This window comes from Sinocyclocheilus grahami, unplaced genomic scaffold, assembly GCF_001515645.1.
Source record: "Sinocyclocheilus grahami isolate Dianchi unplaced genomic scaffold, SAMN03320097.WGS_v1.1 scaffold55.1, whole genome shotgun sequence".
NCBI classification, from domain to species: domain Eukaryota; kingdom Metazoa; phylum Chordata; class Actinopteri; order Cypriniformes; family Cyprinidae; genus Sinocyclocheilus; species Sinocyclocheilus grahami.
Genome location: NW_015505234.1, coordinates 4,940,008 through 4,958,184, shown reverse-complemented (window position 1 = coordinate 4,958,184; position 18,177 = coordinate 4,940,008). Strand labels below are relative to the sequence as shown.

The following is an 18,177-nucleotide window of genomic DNA, read 5'->3' as shown; positions in this document are numbered from 1 at the left end:
TTTTCTTCTTCCTTTGAGGCCTGAGCGTTCCTGGCAGTACGAGGACAAAATCATTCTGTAATTACTGATCCTGTCATCGGGTGTTAATTGCGAGTGACCTCCAGGGCTGTTTATAATTATGCAGTTCTGCAATAACTGCTAATCTCCTAGAAACAGAATATTTCAAAAGCCTTGAATAATGTATTTTTTCTCTGTGCAATATTCAGTAAAGTGCAATCTGATACAAAATGAGGCTTCTTTCAAATCGAGATCATTGTTGTTAATCCAAGTCAGAAACTGAATGTTTTGATTTGCTGTTGTTTTTCCTTCTGTATAGACATTGATTTTTGTTGTCTGTTTCTGATGCATTTAGTCTGACCTTTTTTTTCACTTGTGCCTCTGGTTTTAAGAGGTCTTTAACCCACTTTGCTATACAGTTACAGTCAGTCGGTGTGAGATGCTGGTGATGAGTGCTAAATACTGTCTATCTATCTATATGAAATGTTGCCTTACTGACTAACTGAAACAAAATAAGTTGAAGTTAAAGTACTAATTGCTAAAACTAAAATAAAAATGTATTCAAACTAAATAGGCATGTTACAAAAGCGAATAAAATGACAATAACACATAACAAAATTACTTAAATTTAAAGCTAAAATTAAAAATAAGCAAATTCAAAGTATTAATGATCTAAATACTGTAATACTAAAACTACTTAAACTGTTTTTTCCTGCCCTGCTTTATTCTTTTTAACTTTTTGTCTCTTGTCTCAATAGGTAGTCCACCTGCCTCGGGCACAGGTACATTGATAATCACTATAGAGGACGAGAACGACAACGCTCCCTATGTCTTCCCCTCCATGGCCCGCGTGTGTGAGGACGCTAAAGACATGAATGTGGTGGTAATCGGGGGACGAGACAAGGACATTCATCCTAATACAGATCCTTTCAAGATCGAGCTTGGCAAACAGCCAGGACTGGAGAAAACATGGAAAATCTCCAGGATCAATGGTAAGTTAATTCTCAGATGGGACAGAAACAAGCACTGACCCACAGTTAAACACATGCCGGCTATTTCTAGGGCCAGTTTGTGGAAATACGAAAGGTGCTTTCACTAAAGGAAAAGTTTACCTTAATATAATTAAGCTTAATTGATTTATTGTTGATTAATCATTTTCAGCACAAGCACATTTATTACAAATGTGATTAGGGGGTGTAAACGCTGCATACACAGGCATAAATTACTCAAATTCTCTTTAAATTGATTACTTAAACTGCAAACATTGTGTGCATTTAATTGAACGTCAATTGTAATGACAATCAATCATGAAAATTCCTAAAAAAATAAAAAAAAATTGTGGAGTGCCACTTTGAAATAGCTTAGAATTTTAGAATTTTGGGCAAAATTGATTACGATCATGATATTCAATCATGAAAATTACTGAATGTTGGCATCCCTAGGATCAATAGTGTTATTGTGGCATACTCATAAAAATAAAGGTCGTAAAAGGGGGTTTTCGCAGTGATGCCATAGAAGAACTATTTTGAGTTCCCCAAAGAATCTTACAGTGCAGTGTTGCCAAGTCTTGTTGTTTTCCCATGGAATTGGGATACTTCTACACTGTTTCCGCAAGTTTTTTTTTTTTTCCTCCACGGGTTAAAGTGTTATTTCGACAGAGGAGACAACAGTGAAAAAGATGTGATTGGGCTATAGTTTTGATTAGCAGTTTGGTTGGTTTTGTTTCACAGACCTGGCAATCTTGTGTCAGTGGTCAGTTAAAAGAGCCTTCTTTCTTTTTTTTCTTTTTTTTGCTTAGTGTAAACAACATTTTAATAACTTGAACCTTTTTTCTACTATAAAGAACCTTCTGTGCAATGAAAAGGTTCCATATGTTTAAAGTTGAACCATAGATGTTCTTTATTGGCCTTCATTTTTAATAGTGTAGTCTGCCAGCTATACCAGCACCTACCCAGCATGGACATGAAAATTCTAGTATTTTCACCAGGGTCAGGTGGGTCACATGCTGCTGAGAGCGAGAGGATCGGTTTATTGTCCCAGACAGTGTGTGTATCATTAGGTATCACCCTGACCAAATAGCTGAGTGTATTTTAGGTTTATCTTAGCAGACTCTCGATTACCCATCTCTCCTGAGAACACATACTCAAATATAGAAAGGCATGTGAATCTCCAGACTTCTGTCAGCTGTTTGAGAAGAGAATCAATGGCAGATGCTGTGATACGAGAGAGACAGTATAAGAGAGGACTGGTGAGGTGATTTGAGGTCAAGTGGCTTATAGTCTTGTGTAGAGTTGAAGATATTCTCTCTGACTGACATGTAAAGTGACCAGAATGCTACTTTAAAGGGGTGGTTCATTGCGATTTCACTTTTTTAACGTTAGTTAGTGTGTAATGTTGCAGTTTGAGCATTAGCAATATCTGCAAAGTTACGAAGTTGAAAGTTCAATGCAAACGGAGATATCGTCTTCGATTCTGGCAGTTTAATGCCTACAAAAAACGGCTGGTAGGGACTACAACAAGTTACTTCCCGGGTTCGTGACGTAACAAACCCAGATAAACCCTGCCCTCGGGAAAAGGCAACAAAGGGGGCGAGGCCTACGCTGCTTTAGAGAAGAGGAAGAGAAAACTAGAGGTGCACGTAAAAATCTATTCATATATGAATCGCGATTCTGTCTTCTAACGATTCTAATGGATTCACAAGTTTCAAAATGAATGTTCTAAAGCAGCGGTTCTTAATACTGTTCCACACGTCCCCCTGCTCTGCACACGCTCTGCATCTCTCTCTCGCTCTCTCTCTCTCTCTCTCTCTCATTCAGCTCAGCTCCAGCAATGAACTGTTACAATTATACATTTATTTTCACATAGCTATGAGAAGCATTAAACATGGACGCGCGTGCAGTTGCCATACTGTATTAAAGCTTTAATCAGGATAAAACCATATATTAAAAGCTAACATAAGCAGTAGCATTTACAAATAACAGCATATCTAAAAGTATGAGACAACAACAAACAAAAAACATAGGCCTACCATTAAAAGCCGTGCTTGCACAGGTTCTGCACGATCCTCTTCAGTAATATACTCTGCTTCTCAATCCGGCTCAAACTGATAAGCAATATTAACGAAGCGTTGTTTACAATACAACTGGAGCACATGCCGCTGAGGTGAGAGGCGGGACGTGTAGACGCGTGCTAGAGGCGGTTTAGCCAATCACAACACACTGAGCTAGCTAACCAATCAGAGCCCATCGCCTATTTCTGAGGGAGGGGCTTCATAAAAGAAGGAAATGATCAGCGCGTTTCTCAGAGAAGGGACAGAGAGGTGTGGAATAAAGGTAAATTATGTGAAAAATAATGTGTTTTTTAAAAAACGAAGCATTAACACATGTTAGATTGCACCCCATAAACACAATCAAGTCTAGAAAAAAACCATTGAACCACCCCTTTAAGTTTTTTTTTTCCTGCTGGTTTTCAGACACCCACTCCCAGATCATGTTGCTGCACAGTCTGAAAAAGGCCAATTACAACCTGCCACTGGTTCTGACTGACTCTGGAATCCCTCCAATATCCAACAACACAGAAATTAAAGTTCAGGTGTGCACCTGTAAGAAGAACAGAATGGACTGCAGCCATGCTGGCTCGATCCAAACAAACCTCTTGCTACTGCTCGGTCTGGTTCTGCTCTCCATCCTCTGTAAGTATTCTTTTGCTCCACCCTTCACAACACTCACACGTACAGCTTATCCCTCTTATCAGAATGCTGGAAATTCCAAATGATTTGCTTAAATGCGGAGTTTTAAAGTTTGATAGATGTTGCATATTTCATGGTTTCTAATAAAGTCCAAATAAATATTGCAAGTGTTCCAGATCCACGATTCTGCCCAGTAGATATTATAATTTTTTTGGGTGGAACATCAGAACTTTGCAGTTTATTATTGTACAAAACTCTCTTAATCCTTGAATTTGTAACCTCGTCCATTCAAGTATTGCTAAAGTCCAGTTCACAGACTGCTTGCAGAATCACTCCCATACATTTAGCTTATGTTCCACATCTCTGAGGCACATTCTAACTATTTCTAACTATTTATTCAAATGTATTTATTTCCAGACATACATTCAAATTTACATCTATATATTCAGACCTATAACAATATATTCAGATTTATTCAGATCTATATATTCATAATTTAAATGTATATTTTCTGATTTGCATCTATATATTTACTGTTTATGACTGTTTAATCGAAATCAAAACTTTATTCAGAATATATAACATTCATATTTACATTTATACATTCACAATTATTTATATATATATATATATATATATATATATATATATATATATATATATATATATATGCATTTATTTATTTTTTTACCCTGGACATTCAGTTTTGGAAATTCTCCAGCTTTCACGTGTTGCTACTTTAGCTCAGTGTTAATGCTGATGATGAACACCGTGTATACTTTGCTGTACAGTTTGACAGGAAATTGGCTTCTCCACCAGAATGTCTGCCATGACCCCGTATCTGTTTACTCTGGTAAAGCCTGGAACTGCGTTAAGAGTTGATCCATATCAGGCTAGATTTACAGCATGTGTAGGGCCACTAGTGCAGCCACCAGAGACACATAGAAGCATTTAAAGTAATATGCACTGATTAAAGGTTGCTTTACAGCAGGTCTTGGGCTTCTTGCTGTGTGTGTGTGTGTGTGTGTGTGTGCGCGCGCGTGTGTGTGTGTGTGTGTGTGTGTGTGTGCGCGCGGTGTGCACGCACGTCAAAGTGTATTATATGTTTGTCCCACAGTTAATCTCCCATCTAAACCTGCACACGGCCCCCTGGCGTCTCTTTCTCTCGGCAATAACATTAATAATTCACTCCTTTAGAGGGGCTGGAACATAATGGAACTCTATACAGCCATTCTAAAATGGAAAACAGAGGAAAAATAAATCTGCGCACTCACTGTTTAGAAGGGATGTTCTGCTCTGAGGTTTTCTATAGCTGGGTTCTTCGCCCAAGGCCCGGTTTGGATAAGAGTCGGATCCATCTGTGATTTGTGGCACTATTGAGCCAATATCTCCAGATCTGCATGAAACATGGTAGCAGATCTTCTCCAGAGTTTCCCCCAATCACTTTTTTGTTTGTGTTATCTCTGCATATATTTTCATTTAGATACCCATATTTTCACCTCGATTTTGACTTCATATGCTTCAAATTTGGGGGGAATTTAGTAAATAGCTCAGTTTTCTCAGGTTGTAAATGTACTAAAATGTTGCTTTTTATTTTTTATATTCATAATTTTATATTGATCATGGAGTTGTTATTCCTTGAATAGCTGGTTGAGAATAACTGATCAAATGATGTAAAAGCATTGTTATCAGGCATATATCCAGACATGCACAAACAGTCTAAAACAACAACGAACTCATATCATTGTATGCTTTCATTTTACTGTTTTAGGCATTATTTCACCGTTCTCCGAGTGGATCTGGTAGCAATCATTGTGTTGGTGTGAATGCTGAATATGTGAATGTTAATAGGCTGAAATTATGGGATTATTTGCTACTGCCCTGGTAGACATTGACATGAACTGTATTATGCCATGCTGGTTTATCCAAAGTGGGATTTCTGGTGAAAAAATATAGCTTCTGCCACAATTCTAGCACACAGTATTTGAGAAATAATCTCAGGGATGTTACTATAATTTCTCAGTGATTTGTTAGTGTTTATGTATTTGTATGCCCCTAAACATTTATATGCTTATTTGTTTGTTTGTTTGTTTGTTTGTTTGTTTAATCAAAAATGACTGTTTGCTGAAAATGTATTCACCCTCAGGGCATTCAAGATTAGATGTTTCTTCATATGAACCGTTTTACATTAAATTACTTGCTCACCAATGGGTGCTCTGCAGTGAATGGGTGCCATCAGAATGAGCAAATAACTGATAAAAGCATCACAATAATCCACAAGTAATCCACACAACTCCAGTCCATCAATGAATGTCTTGTGAAGACAACAAATCAATACTAAAACATTTAAAATTCATATATTTTTTTAACTTTTCAGTCGATTTATGCTGATCATATAATTTGGAATTTATCATATTTTTCACTAGTGGTCTCAGATGTTTGAACTCCACTGTAAATGTTATGTGTGTGTTTGTGTGTGTGTGTGTGTGTGTGTGTGTGTGTGTGTGTGCGTGTGTGTGTGTTCCTCATTCAGGCAGTGATACATTGTAACAGGCACTCTAAAAGTGTGCATGTGTTTATTTGTCATGTGACATGACACAGAGCTGGTGCATGCTGGTCTCAGAGATCCACTACATGTACACTAATGACTCCTGTAAGGAATGTGTTTCACTGTTGTGCAGGAAGACACACGAGACACGCTGCTGTGTCACACACTGATCGAGTGGGAGGGAAAGTGTGTCTGACTTCAATTTCCTTATCACCTTAATGAACCCTGACCCCTGCTGAGAGACAGCACCGAAAACAGGCAGATAAGCCCAGAAGCTCAATGATGGAGTGCTGCAAGAGAGAAATGGCCAAAAGATTAGACAGAATTCGCTTCATCTGTCTCCTCTACAGGAGACACATATTCACACAATCATGCATTACCATCATGTAGTTCATTGGTTTGTGCCATTCCATTTTTTATGAGTAGTCGACATTAAATACTTGATAAGCTGATGATGTCTTGCAGTGTGACACCTCTTCGATGCCTGATGTCACACCTGCTTTGTCTGTATTTGCTCATTCATCGCATTTTGATAATGTATTCATAATTATTGTGCATTTATAGTTAGACAAAATTATCACAGGACCATTTAAAGAGATTTAAAGAGTTTATCCAAAAAATTTATAATTGTGTCATCATAGCTATGCGATGGTGCCCCAGACGGCAGCCTCAGTGTTTGGCTCTCCAGTGTTTGTACTGTTTTTGTTAGTTTTTCCTGTTTTTTTTTCTCAAACACGATCAGTTTTACCAGGGATAAGCTGCTGAAAATTCGGCAGTACACACCACACACTCTTCTACCGGATTTCGTTTATTCGGACGTTTTGCTGAACGTTGTAGTTGGCGGAGCAGCGGCGCTGATCAAACGCTTCAGGACGTGCAGACGGGGGAAGCAAGCCGGCACACTCGTGAAGCTCAGGAAGCGCGGATTCAGAACGCCATTGCCTAGCATCCATCTGGCGAATCTCCGCTTTCTAACCAACAAAACGGACGAATTTCTTCTGCTCTCCCGGACAAATAAGGATCACACTCTGCTGCTCTGTGTTTCACGGAAACCTGGCTGAATGACGCTATTCCGGACAGCGCGCTACAACTTCCCGGCTTTCAGCTGTTTAAAGCAGACCGCAACGCGGATTTCAATGGGGAAATCGCGCGGCGGCGGGACATGTTTTTACATCAGTGAAAGGTGGTGTACAGATGTTACAGCTTTAATTAGATGGGGTGTTCCGATCTAAAAGCGCTTTTCATTAACTCTAAGCCATTCTATTCGCCACGGGAGTTTCACTCGTTCATTCTCATGAGTGTCTACATTCCTCCGCAAGCGCACGTGAACTCAGCTTTACAGAAACTCGCTGATCAGATCACAGAGACAGAGCAACAACACCTGGACTCTGTTTTAATCATTCTCGGGGACTTTAACAAAGCAAATCTTTCCCGTGAACTGCCAAAATACAGACAGCATGTTACATGTCCCACCAGAGACAGTAATATACTGGACCATTGTTACTCCACAATAAAGGATGCATATCGCTCGGTCCCCAGAGCAGCTGTAGGACTCTCTGACCACTGCCTGGTTCATCTTATACCGACTTACAGGCATAAACTTAAATCTGCTAAACCTGTAGTAAAGTCTGTAAAGAGATGGACCAACGAAACAGAGCGGGCATTACAAGCGTCTTTCGACTGCACTGATTGGAGTGTTTTTGAAGCTGCCACCAATGATCTGGATGAGCTCACGGAATCTGTAACGTCATATATCAGTTTGTGTGAAGACATGTGCATCCCTACCAGGACTCATTTAACATTCAACAATGATAAGCCATGGTTTACAGCAAAACTTCATCATCTTCGTCAAGCCAAAGAGGACACCTACAAAAGGGGGGACAGGGTCTTGTACAATCAGGCCAGAAACACACTGAAAAAGGAGATTAGTGTGGCCAAGAGGAACTACGCTAAAAAGCTAGAACACCAGTTTTCTGCCAATGACCCTGCATCAGTGTGGAGAGGCCTGAAAGACATCACCAACTACACGACACCATCCCCCAGCACTGAGGCCAATCAACAACTTGCTGAAGACCTGAATGGGTTTTACTGTAGATTTGAAACTCCCAGTCTAACACCCCACACCCGCTCTGAACATCTCTCCACACAACCATCAACAACTCCAACGTTTCAGATCAGTGAGGATGATGTGCACCAGGTCTTCAGAAAGAACAAGAGAAGAAAAGCACCAGGCCCAGACAGTGTAAGAACAAGAGAAGAAAAGCCCCAGGCCCAGACGGTGCGACACCAGCCTGTCTGAAAACCTGCGCTGACCAGCTGGCCCCCATCTTCTCACAGATCTTCAACAGATCACTGAAGCTGTGCGAAGTCCCTGCCTGCTTCAAACGCTCCACCATCATTCCCGTCCCAAAGAAACCAAAGATAACAGGACTTAATGACTACAGACCTGTGCCCTAACGTCTGTGGTCATGAAGACATTTGAGAGGTTGGAGTTGGTTTATCTGAAGGACTACTGGACCCTTACTTGACCCCCTGCAGTTTGCTTACTGAGCAAACAGGTCCGTGGATGTTTTTTTGTGGTTTAAATTTATGCATGTGTATTTTATTCACATCTTATTTTCATTATCTGTGTGTTGTTGTTGTCTCCGTGTACTGGAAGCTTGTGACACTATAACAAATTCCTTGTATGTGCAAACATACTTGGCAATAAAGCTCTTTCTGATTCTGATTCTGATCATGTAATGACATTCTTTCTTCTGTGTAACATAAAGGTTTGAAAGATGTCGAATATACAAGTCATTTATTTTTTATTTTACTCTTTCGCTTACCTTCATGGACCCCCAGGTTGAAAAACTCTTTAAAGCTGTTGCTTGGTCTTTTGGTCCTGAGTGTGAGTGTGTTTTCTTGAATCACTCTGTAACTATATTTCCTGAGGAAATATCAGGCTGTTGTTAATGTTTTAGGTAAAAAAAATAGTAGTTAGAAGGTCCAAGTACTGATAGAGGAAGAGAGAGAGAGTGAGAGAGATTATAGAGTTTTTTTCACCCACTTTTTTTTTAGTGGCCTTGGTTACGTAGGTATTTTTAAAATTATCTTCCAGAAATAATTATAAGCCATGAACCTAACTTATCTGCTATGAGGTGAATCACAATATTAAAAACATTTGCTTTGAGAGTGGGCAGGCACTAAAGTCTTCTTTTGGTGTGATTTGCATGTTTTCATTCTTGGCAGAATCATGGGTAGTGTAGTTTTTCACCAAGAATTCCACTGTTATAAAAAAAATTGAAATAAGGTGGACTGATGGCTTCAAAAAATCATGTACCGTTGATTAACAACCTTGTAACTCACAGTATGTCTGTCTTTAAAGCTTTATGTTATCATTTAAAAAAAAAAAGGAGTTCCCCCTTTTTTTTTTTTCAAAAATCACTGGGATTTTTCTTTAAAACAATATGAACGTAAAATTTAAGAAAATAAAGGCCAGTCATCATGCAGTATGCAAATACCGCAATGACAGTGTTGGTCAGTGTGGGTGTTGGTGTGTACATGTATCGGTGGATGTGTGTTTTTTTAGCTTCCATGTTGCTAAACTTCTACTCCTCGGACTTCCTCTCTTCTCAGGGATAAAGGAGTTAAGTGAACTTGCATTTGTGGTCTCTTAAATAATGCATGGGAGCCTCTGGGAGAACACAAACAGATCCTCTATGAACCGACACAAGTTCCTCGTTCTTTAGACCCCTATTAAAGATCTTAAGTCCTGCACCAGATACCTGCATGTGCCACGGCAGATCACAGGGGGCACAACTGGCACCGTCTCACACACATTCATTGGTCTTTACGTCTTCGATCCCACAGGAGCCATTGTTAGTGTTTCTGATGACAGTTTGCCAAACCTAAACTTCTATGCTGATTTGCCCTTTGAGTCCATTGATTTTGTTTGTCCTCCGAAAATGTGGTGCCATTGAATTGTGTGTCTGATTACACTGGTGATGTTAAAGTTTGTGAGGAAGAAAAATGCATCATTTTCAATACAAGATGAGGCTGGATTCTGATACAAATGTCAAGAGGAAACCAAATTATCTTTTCCACTTACAAAATATGCTTTGATGTAACAATTGAGCTCAAGATCAGATCACAGAGGAGACTGTTAAGAGCACGTGTTGAACAGAGGAAGGGTCAAACAATGTCAAGATGACCATACTGCCCCCTGTAGGACTGGTTGTAACCTACACTTTAGAGATCACTCCTTTGGGGTCAGTAAGACATTTTGCTTTCTTTTTTTAATGAATGAAATTAAAAATTTTATTTAGCAAGGACACATTAAGTTGATCAAAAGTGTCAGTAAATACATTTATGATGTTACAAAATATTTCTGTTTCAAACACTTTCTGTTCTTTTGAATTTTCGATTCATCAATCCTGGAAAGTGGCAAAGGTTTTACTTTTTGACACTTTTAAATCTTAAATGCAGTGTCTTTTTACTTGACTGGTTGCTTTTTGACTCCGCCCACCATTTTACTTTTGTACAAATAGCATATTACTTCTGACTACACTTTATGTGAATAGCATTTATCACTATTTGCAGTTTGCTCTTAATTTAACCAGGATGGTATTTGATAAATAAACAGTTTCTACCACTATTTAGAGTAAATAGCATCTACCTTTTTTTCACATGTTTAAAGTCTCCATGCATAATAAACAGTGAGGAAGTCCAGCCTGTAAGCACATGAAAATGAAATTGAAAATGTCAGTCCTAGTTTAATTAATAATTGCTGTAATTGAAAATTACATACCAGACGATGATTTGGAATATGTTCCTAATGTGATATTTCTGGTCAAATGAAGAGTGGTGATATACTCAACAGACCTCTAAAACCCCGCTTTAATCTGATGAAAGATGCCCAACAGGGGTAAAATATAATTAATTCACAAACAGGGAAATAAGCCTAAGTCTGGACCCACTGAAGTTTAAATCCCTTTTTCTGCCAAGATGGGCGCTTTTACTCTTTAATCCACTCTGGGTACTGATGTGGCCTGTCTCGAGGGGAAGAGAAATTTCCCCAGCATCGACCCGTTTACTGGCTCTTCAAGCCATTTGTTTTGACATGCCATCCGCTGTGCACCTGGCAGATAAAGCATAACCTCTTCTTGTTAATGAATTTTCAAGCGTGACAAGAATAATTAATGCCACTTGATAAAATTACAATTTCTTTTTTTAATACTCAAGGGTCAAGGTTTTCAGAACTCTTAACCTTAAGTACTGAACATTGGAGTAACTCGTCCCCTACATGTGCTATTGACATGAATGGTACCTCAAATCATTTTAGATTTAAAGTTGAATGTAGAATGATTAATGTTTAGAGTAAAAGTTCATATAATTCATTTTTAAAGGGATAGATTATTCAAAAATGGTTATTATTTCATTATTTACTCACTCTCATGTCATCCCAAACCTGTTTGACTGTGGAACAAAAAAGATGTTTTAAAGAATTGTTTTTGTCTGCACTGAAAAATAAAGGTTCCACAAGGATTTTTTTTTGTCCATAGCAGAACCATTTTGGGTTCCTTTCAATGAACAGTTCTTAAACACTTTTATCATAGTGTGAAGAACATTTTAATAAACATTTTTCAGGTGAAAGGTTCTATTGATATTAAAGGTTCTTCATGCAATCAAAGATGCCAATGAAGGACCTTTATTTTTAAGAGTCTGTACAATAAAGGTCATTGGCGTCCAAAACAACATTTGACCCCACTGACAAGTGTATGGACCAAAAGAAAAAAAGAGAGAGAGAAAGAGAGAAAATCTGTTATTTTGTTTTCCACAGTAAAATGAAAGTCATACAGGTTTAAAAATCATGAGGTTGTGAAAATGTTTACAGAATTTGCATTTTTGATTTAACTATTATTTTAATTTAAAAATTATGGCTCCAACCTTTTAAATCTATCTAGCTATAAATGGAAAACTCAGACTCTTGCCTGTAAACTTGAAGCCCATCGTGAGTAGCTTTACTACTTGGCTGATGGAAAGACAAATTGAGGGAGTGAATGATGAGGGTTGTGTAAGGGAGGGGAGGGGGGTGGAACAGAGGAGTGTATTTCTATCTGACCAAAGCTCTGCAGGGTTCACGTATGTTATTGTGCCTTGTTTCACTGCAGCTGACTGCTGCCACAACCACTTTCCTCCAATCAGGCTGATGGTAATTAGATCAAACACACTTTCGTCTTGCTGCCTGCATTGCGCGCTCCCTGCACACTTACTTGTGTTTCCCCCCTAGGAAGATGGAGTGAAGAGTATGTGTGTATGAGGAGATGAGAGTAGTGAGGATTTTTATCCACTCCTTGCTTGACTTTATTGCATGTGAAAGCAGTGAGGTGAATTGATTCAGTTGTACATTTTGATGTTTCAGGCTCACACTCGTCTGCCTAAGGGGGAAAGCATTACCTGGATGCGTTTCGGGCCCTCGGCACATGAATAAATGGGGCTGGAGTCTCATTATAATTAGAAAATGGCATTTGTGGAACGGAGCAACCTCAGCCGTGCTCTTAAGTGCCGTTCAAGTCTTATTTTCCTTCCACTGCCATTTAGAACCAAGCTGTACAAACGTATCTAGTAGAAAGAAACAACAAGCAGCAAAGGGAAAAAAATCAATAGTCCCCAACAGAGAATTACATTTTGTTCCTAATTAGTTTAATTTATTAATTCAATGCTTTGTTGTGGTTTTTCATGTTTCTATACATTCCTTGCATGAATATTATAGGAAATATCTCATGTTGCCCTAAAAATTTCGAACCTGCTGCTGAGGGAGACTGAGTTTATTACAACCACAGATGTTGTGTTAAACTTTCAAATGGTGTTTAATCACAGTTTTCACGTTTCTTCTTTTCTCTTTCGCAGGCTTGTAAATTCCACTGATTCTTGTAGTCCTTTTGCAACACTGAAGAAAACCTTCTTCTCTTCTCCACACGCAAACTAGGCTGAGAAGACTTCACCCCCAAAAGACACTTTGCACCCTCCATTTTTGCTCTCCTCCTTTTCAACATCATCTCTCTCTATCCCCAACCTCACGGCCTCCACCTTTTCACCAGGAACTCTCTCTCTGTCCTCTCCTTCCTTCCCCTGCACTTCCTGTCTTCTCATATCTCTGGAATACATCACGGATGGCACCGCCTTGATGCTCCAACTCTCTCTCTCTCACTGGACAAAGATATATTGGATGGGGGCAAAGCGATTGGACATTTCAATGTACTTTAGTTTACTCTGGTTAAAGACTACTGTATTTGATCTTGTTTACTAATGTAAGGGAAGGACACAAAGCCTCTTTAGTCTGCAGTGGTTGTGTTTTCTTAGGGCGGGGTGGTAGTCAGAAGCCTTCAGAGTCTAAAAAAAAAAAGCATCTCTTGCGTCTTTTATTTTTGTTTTTTGTTCAATTGCATTAGTTGTTATGGAGTGGAACACAATATATCTTTATAGTAATGTGTGAGATGGTGGGGGGAAATGTACACTATATATATTTTATTTTTTACCAATGTACAAATATATGAATTAACTTATGTACTTTGATCGCTTATTCTTTAATGACCCCTCACGAGAAAAAAGAAAAGAACTGTATGTTTTTGCTAAATTTTAGGGACTATTTCTAATGCCATTGATGTTTTTTCCTCTTTTTTCATGTACGAGATCGTGTTTAGAGTGCGGTTCTTGAGTCTGGAGAGCGATTTGCAGACAGAGAGCAAATCTGTCTTGTGATTCTTGATTCTGATGGTATGGCATTTATTTTATTTTTCTCTCTCTCCCCTTGGGTCAAGTCAAAGAGGCCAGGGAAAGCTGTTGATTCAGTGTTTTTTCTTTTTTGCGCTTGTGAGAAGACAACAAAAAAGAGAGACAGAAAAAGATAACAGATGAAAAACAAAAAAATGCGTGTGTGGGTTTGTGTGGAAGACCCTGTAAGTTCTGAAAATGCAAAGAAAAAGATGACGTGGTGAATGAGTTATGTCTGTCTTTTGCACTAATTTAATAAAGCTGTTATTGTCCTTCCCACCACTTTAACTTTGCTTGTTTGTTTAAAGTCTGTCTGCAGATCAAAGGAAGAAGAGCCAGATTCCTTGATGGAGAAATGTTATGAAATATGATTCTATTCTTGGAGTTATAATGGAGACTGAATAGATTCCAATGGGGATACGGCTGCTACAATAAACAGACCAACATATGCACATAAGATAATTGGAATTTTAAGGATATAGAAAACTAAAGCGAACAGCTTTGCAAAGTTAAAGAATTTTGTCTATTAGGACATTATTATTATTATTATTATAAAAAATACCATATGAAAATATACTGGATTCCTGATTTTATGCTGTAAATATTTTATTTTTTATTTTAGAGAAAATAGATGTATTTATATATTGTAGAATATAGTTTTAAGTAATATACAGTCATTCATACACAAGTGCAGTTGTATAATGTAAAATTGTAAAATTAATTTATATAATTGCATGTTTACTCCTTATTTGTAGCATAAATTCAGGTATCCATTTCTACCTTTCTAACATTTTCATATAGCCATATTTTACTAAGCAATGCTGTTAAAAATGTCTAAAAATAAATACTTGTCCTACTTCCCCAATGTAGCTGCTTTAAAAAAGATGGAAATGTCTTGGTTTGAAGGTCAAGGTACACTTGCATATTAATTGTGATTTAATGAAGTAGCTCAGGCATTTAACTAGCTTTTGCATTCATTTTGAAGTCAGAAAAAAATGACTCTGGCCATCTCAAGTCATCATCGCTAAAAACAAAAATCATCTGATAATTACTCGCCAATTTGATTAACCGAAATAATTAGCTCATAAACCACCATTAACATTTCCCAGGAGATGCCAGAGTACAGTCTAACAAACTAACTCCTGTATAAATAATCTGAAAATGAACCTGTGAAATTTTGCAAGTTGCTCTCGGTTTGAAAAGTGATGCTTAAACTTTGACAAAAGAATGGGGAACTTTTGCAGCTATAATTGTTTATGAATGACCCAGTTTAAGGTCTTAATAACACGCCTTGATTGTCCATTTTTTAACCTTGTGACTACAATATAAAAGAATAATGGTGAGCCAGCAATGTAATCAGCCCCCTCCTCCTCACTCTACTGAATGAGATTCATTTTTATTTCATACTCTGTTTTGTCCCACATCAATTCTTAATCACTCTGTATAAATACTAGAGGCACCATCCTGGCAGAAGTTTGTTATATTAAGTCAACGCCTTTTTGTCATAACAATTACTCTTTGTGAAAACACAAACGTGCAAGACCTTGCTGAATGAGTTGAAATCAATAAATTATCATGCTTGGCCATTCGAATCTAGGTAATGACATGTAATTGGAACATGTGTTTGGGTCGATAAGTGTGCACAGGTGTTCATGGCCTCGATGAAGTTAATGGAACTATGATTACTTTTTCCAGGATTAGCCTCTGGCTTGATCTGAAAGAAAACGTCTCAGGTTACGTATGTAACCATGGTTCCCTGAGTAGGGAACGAGACACTGCGTCCTCTAGGGGTCGCTATGGGGTACGCCTCGTCGTGACCCGTGTCTGAAGCATACATTGAATAAACACCAACAACACATTGACCGGCGACAGCCATGACGTCACTACCGGTGCGACTGTAGTATAAATAGGCGCCGGGAGAACACATCATCCACTTCTTCGTCTGAAGCTTGTGTCTGAAGCATGGTAGGAAACCTAGAGGACACAGTGTCTCGTTCCCTACACAGGGAACCATGGTTACATACGTAACCTGAGACGTTCCCTTTCAAGGGAACTTCGAACTGCATCCTCTAGGGGTCGCTATGGGGAATGGTATACCCACGCCACCATGCTCAGGGGAGTGCATACCAGAAAACCATGGAGAGCACCAAGTACCAACTCTACCATAGTCATGGGAGTTGCCCCTGGGACATTAAGACGGCTGTCAGTGACATTATCCCCTACGGCCAAAGGCCTAGGCTACATACCCCAAAAACGTACCTGTTAGGGCCAGAACTCCCGGGCCCGGGATAGAGCTCAAGGCTTGGAATCAGGAATAGATTCCTTTAAGGGAATACGACCAAGAATCATTTTTGGCCTGTCACACAGGGGCTACCACATGCTCTGCATACGCTGAAGGAACTGTCTCAACAGACCCCTAGTAGCAACACCCTGTTAAAAGTGGGTATCCGGAGGATACAAGGTGGAGTGGTGCCCAAAGTGGAACCGGGGCTTAACTAGCTCAAGAAAGGGCACGAAGCTCTCACCATACAGGATTTTAGAAAGAACGCAGAGTATTAGCGTGCAAACTTACCACAGTGGGGATTTTAGAAAGTGTACAAAGACTTATGTGGACACTTACCATTACATGGATTTAAAAATACAGTTCTGTCAGGACCACTATCGTCAAAATGATAGATACTTAGCATAAAGTTTGGTTTGGCGGTATGGTTCTGTTCTGGGCAAAAACCTCCCTGCCCATCCATGCAGCCTGTCATGAATGAGCAGGGAGAACAGCAATAATAACCCCCCAGGGTGGCGAAAGGTGGAGCTGGGGATGGAGGAGGGTAATTTGCTCCGGAGCAAGCTGAAAAGCTGCTGAATAATACTGAATACAGCTTATATAGAAATGCCGCGATAGGTGTCATATTCCTATAGGTAGATGCATATAATAACTCAAATCAACTCATCAGTTTCTAGGTTGGCCATCTCCCATTGACACTTGTGCTCGTGTGTTACGTGTCCTCAATCTGACGACCTGCGTGAGCATAGACAAAAATCCTTACCAATACACTAGATAGCTTTGCAACAAGCATGTTGCTTGCTTAATCACAGCATGTACTTGATCTCAGTCAGTTCATTTCACCCTAATTTCTCATGCTCATATGCTCATATTACTCAGCGTGAGCACATATTCAAGCGGATCAGAAATTATGAATCTCTAATAAGTGGCAGTCCAGCAGGGGAAGCATACAATGCGGAAATACTTCAAATGACTGTCATTGATATTACATTCTTATATGTATAGAAGCCATTAGGAGCGATAAACACGTGCTTCTGACGCAGCTGAAATCAACCGCACACTCACACAGCTAATGAAACATCAACCTTAGAAATAAACAACCGTAACATTGAGGTTATGCCGCTGAATACAGCGAACCCCAGTTGAAACGCATACACGAGAATGCTTGTTTCATTTAAACTTGTTCTCATGGCCTTAACTATCGGCGTGTCCTCAGAGTGATTACATGCTCTAGACTACGTGTTGCTCCAGCTGTATGAACACAGAAGCGTAAATGCTGCTGCAAATATGCTTTTTTCAATTAGCAGACCAGGTAATATACACAGCGATATGGATTAAAACAGCATTCACTTATCTTAGATGTGGATTTCAGATGTTCTGAAACACGCTGCAACAGTTTGATTTGCGAGCAGCAATGCTTAATTTGCTCCGGAGCAAGCTGAAAAGCTGCTGAATAATACTCAATACAGCTTATATAGGAATGCCGCGATAGGTGTGGTATTCCTATAGGTAGATGTGATCAGCTGAGAATCAGCTGATGCAAGCTTGACTCACGTGACCTGCCAGAACTAACGCTAAAGCTCAATTTTTAAGGGGCCCTTGTGGCACTCTGAAAAAGCAGCCCATAGATGGAAATGGTGCATCCCAAAACACTATGTTTGAGAAGATATCAACTTGATCTAAGGTATAATGCTGGAGTGGCTAGCAGTAAATCTCTAGCTTAGGGAGCAAACACCCAGCTCTCAATTGAGAGGGGGCTCGACCTACAGCATGTTCCAATGCTGGAACAGCCAGCAGTTACTTAGATGAGGGAGCAACACACCCAGTTCTCAATCGAGAGGGGGGATCAACCTGCAGCATGTTCCAATGCTGGAACAGCTAGCAGTAATTTACTTAGCTGAGGGAGCA

At 39.2% G+C, this 18,177-nt stretch overlaps 1 protein-coding gene across 3 annotated transcripts in view; it reads left to right on the top strand.

The window, feature by feature from the left end:
- The first annotated feature begins 760 nt into the window (after positions 1–760).
- The window catches only part of LOC107583844 (cadherin-13-like), a 23,271-nt gene continuing 5,854 nt past the window's right edge, over positions 761–18,177 (top strand). The window contains exons 1-3 of one of the 3 annotated variants that reach the window (XM_016270197.1): positions 761–989; positions 3,470–3,688; positions 13,125–14,125. In XM_016270197.1, the coding sequence (XP_016125683.1) occupies positions 839–989; positions 3,470–3,688; positions 13,125–13,132 (378 nt within the window). In that variant the 5' untranslated portion in view covers positions 761–838 and the 3' untranslated portion in view covers positions 13,133–14,125. Of the gene's footprint in view, positions 990–3,469; positions 3,689–4,504; positions 4,551–13,124; positions 14,126–18,177 lie in introns of those variants that run through there. The other 2 variants (XM_016270199.1, XM_016270198.1) reach the window with 2 other exon arrangements.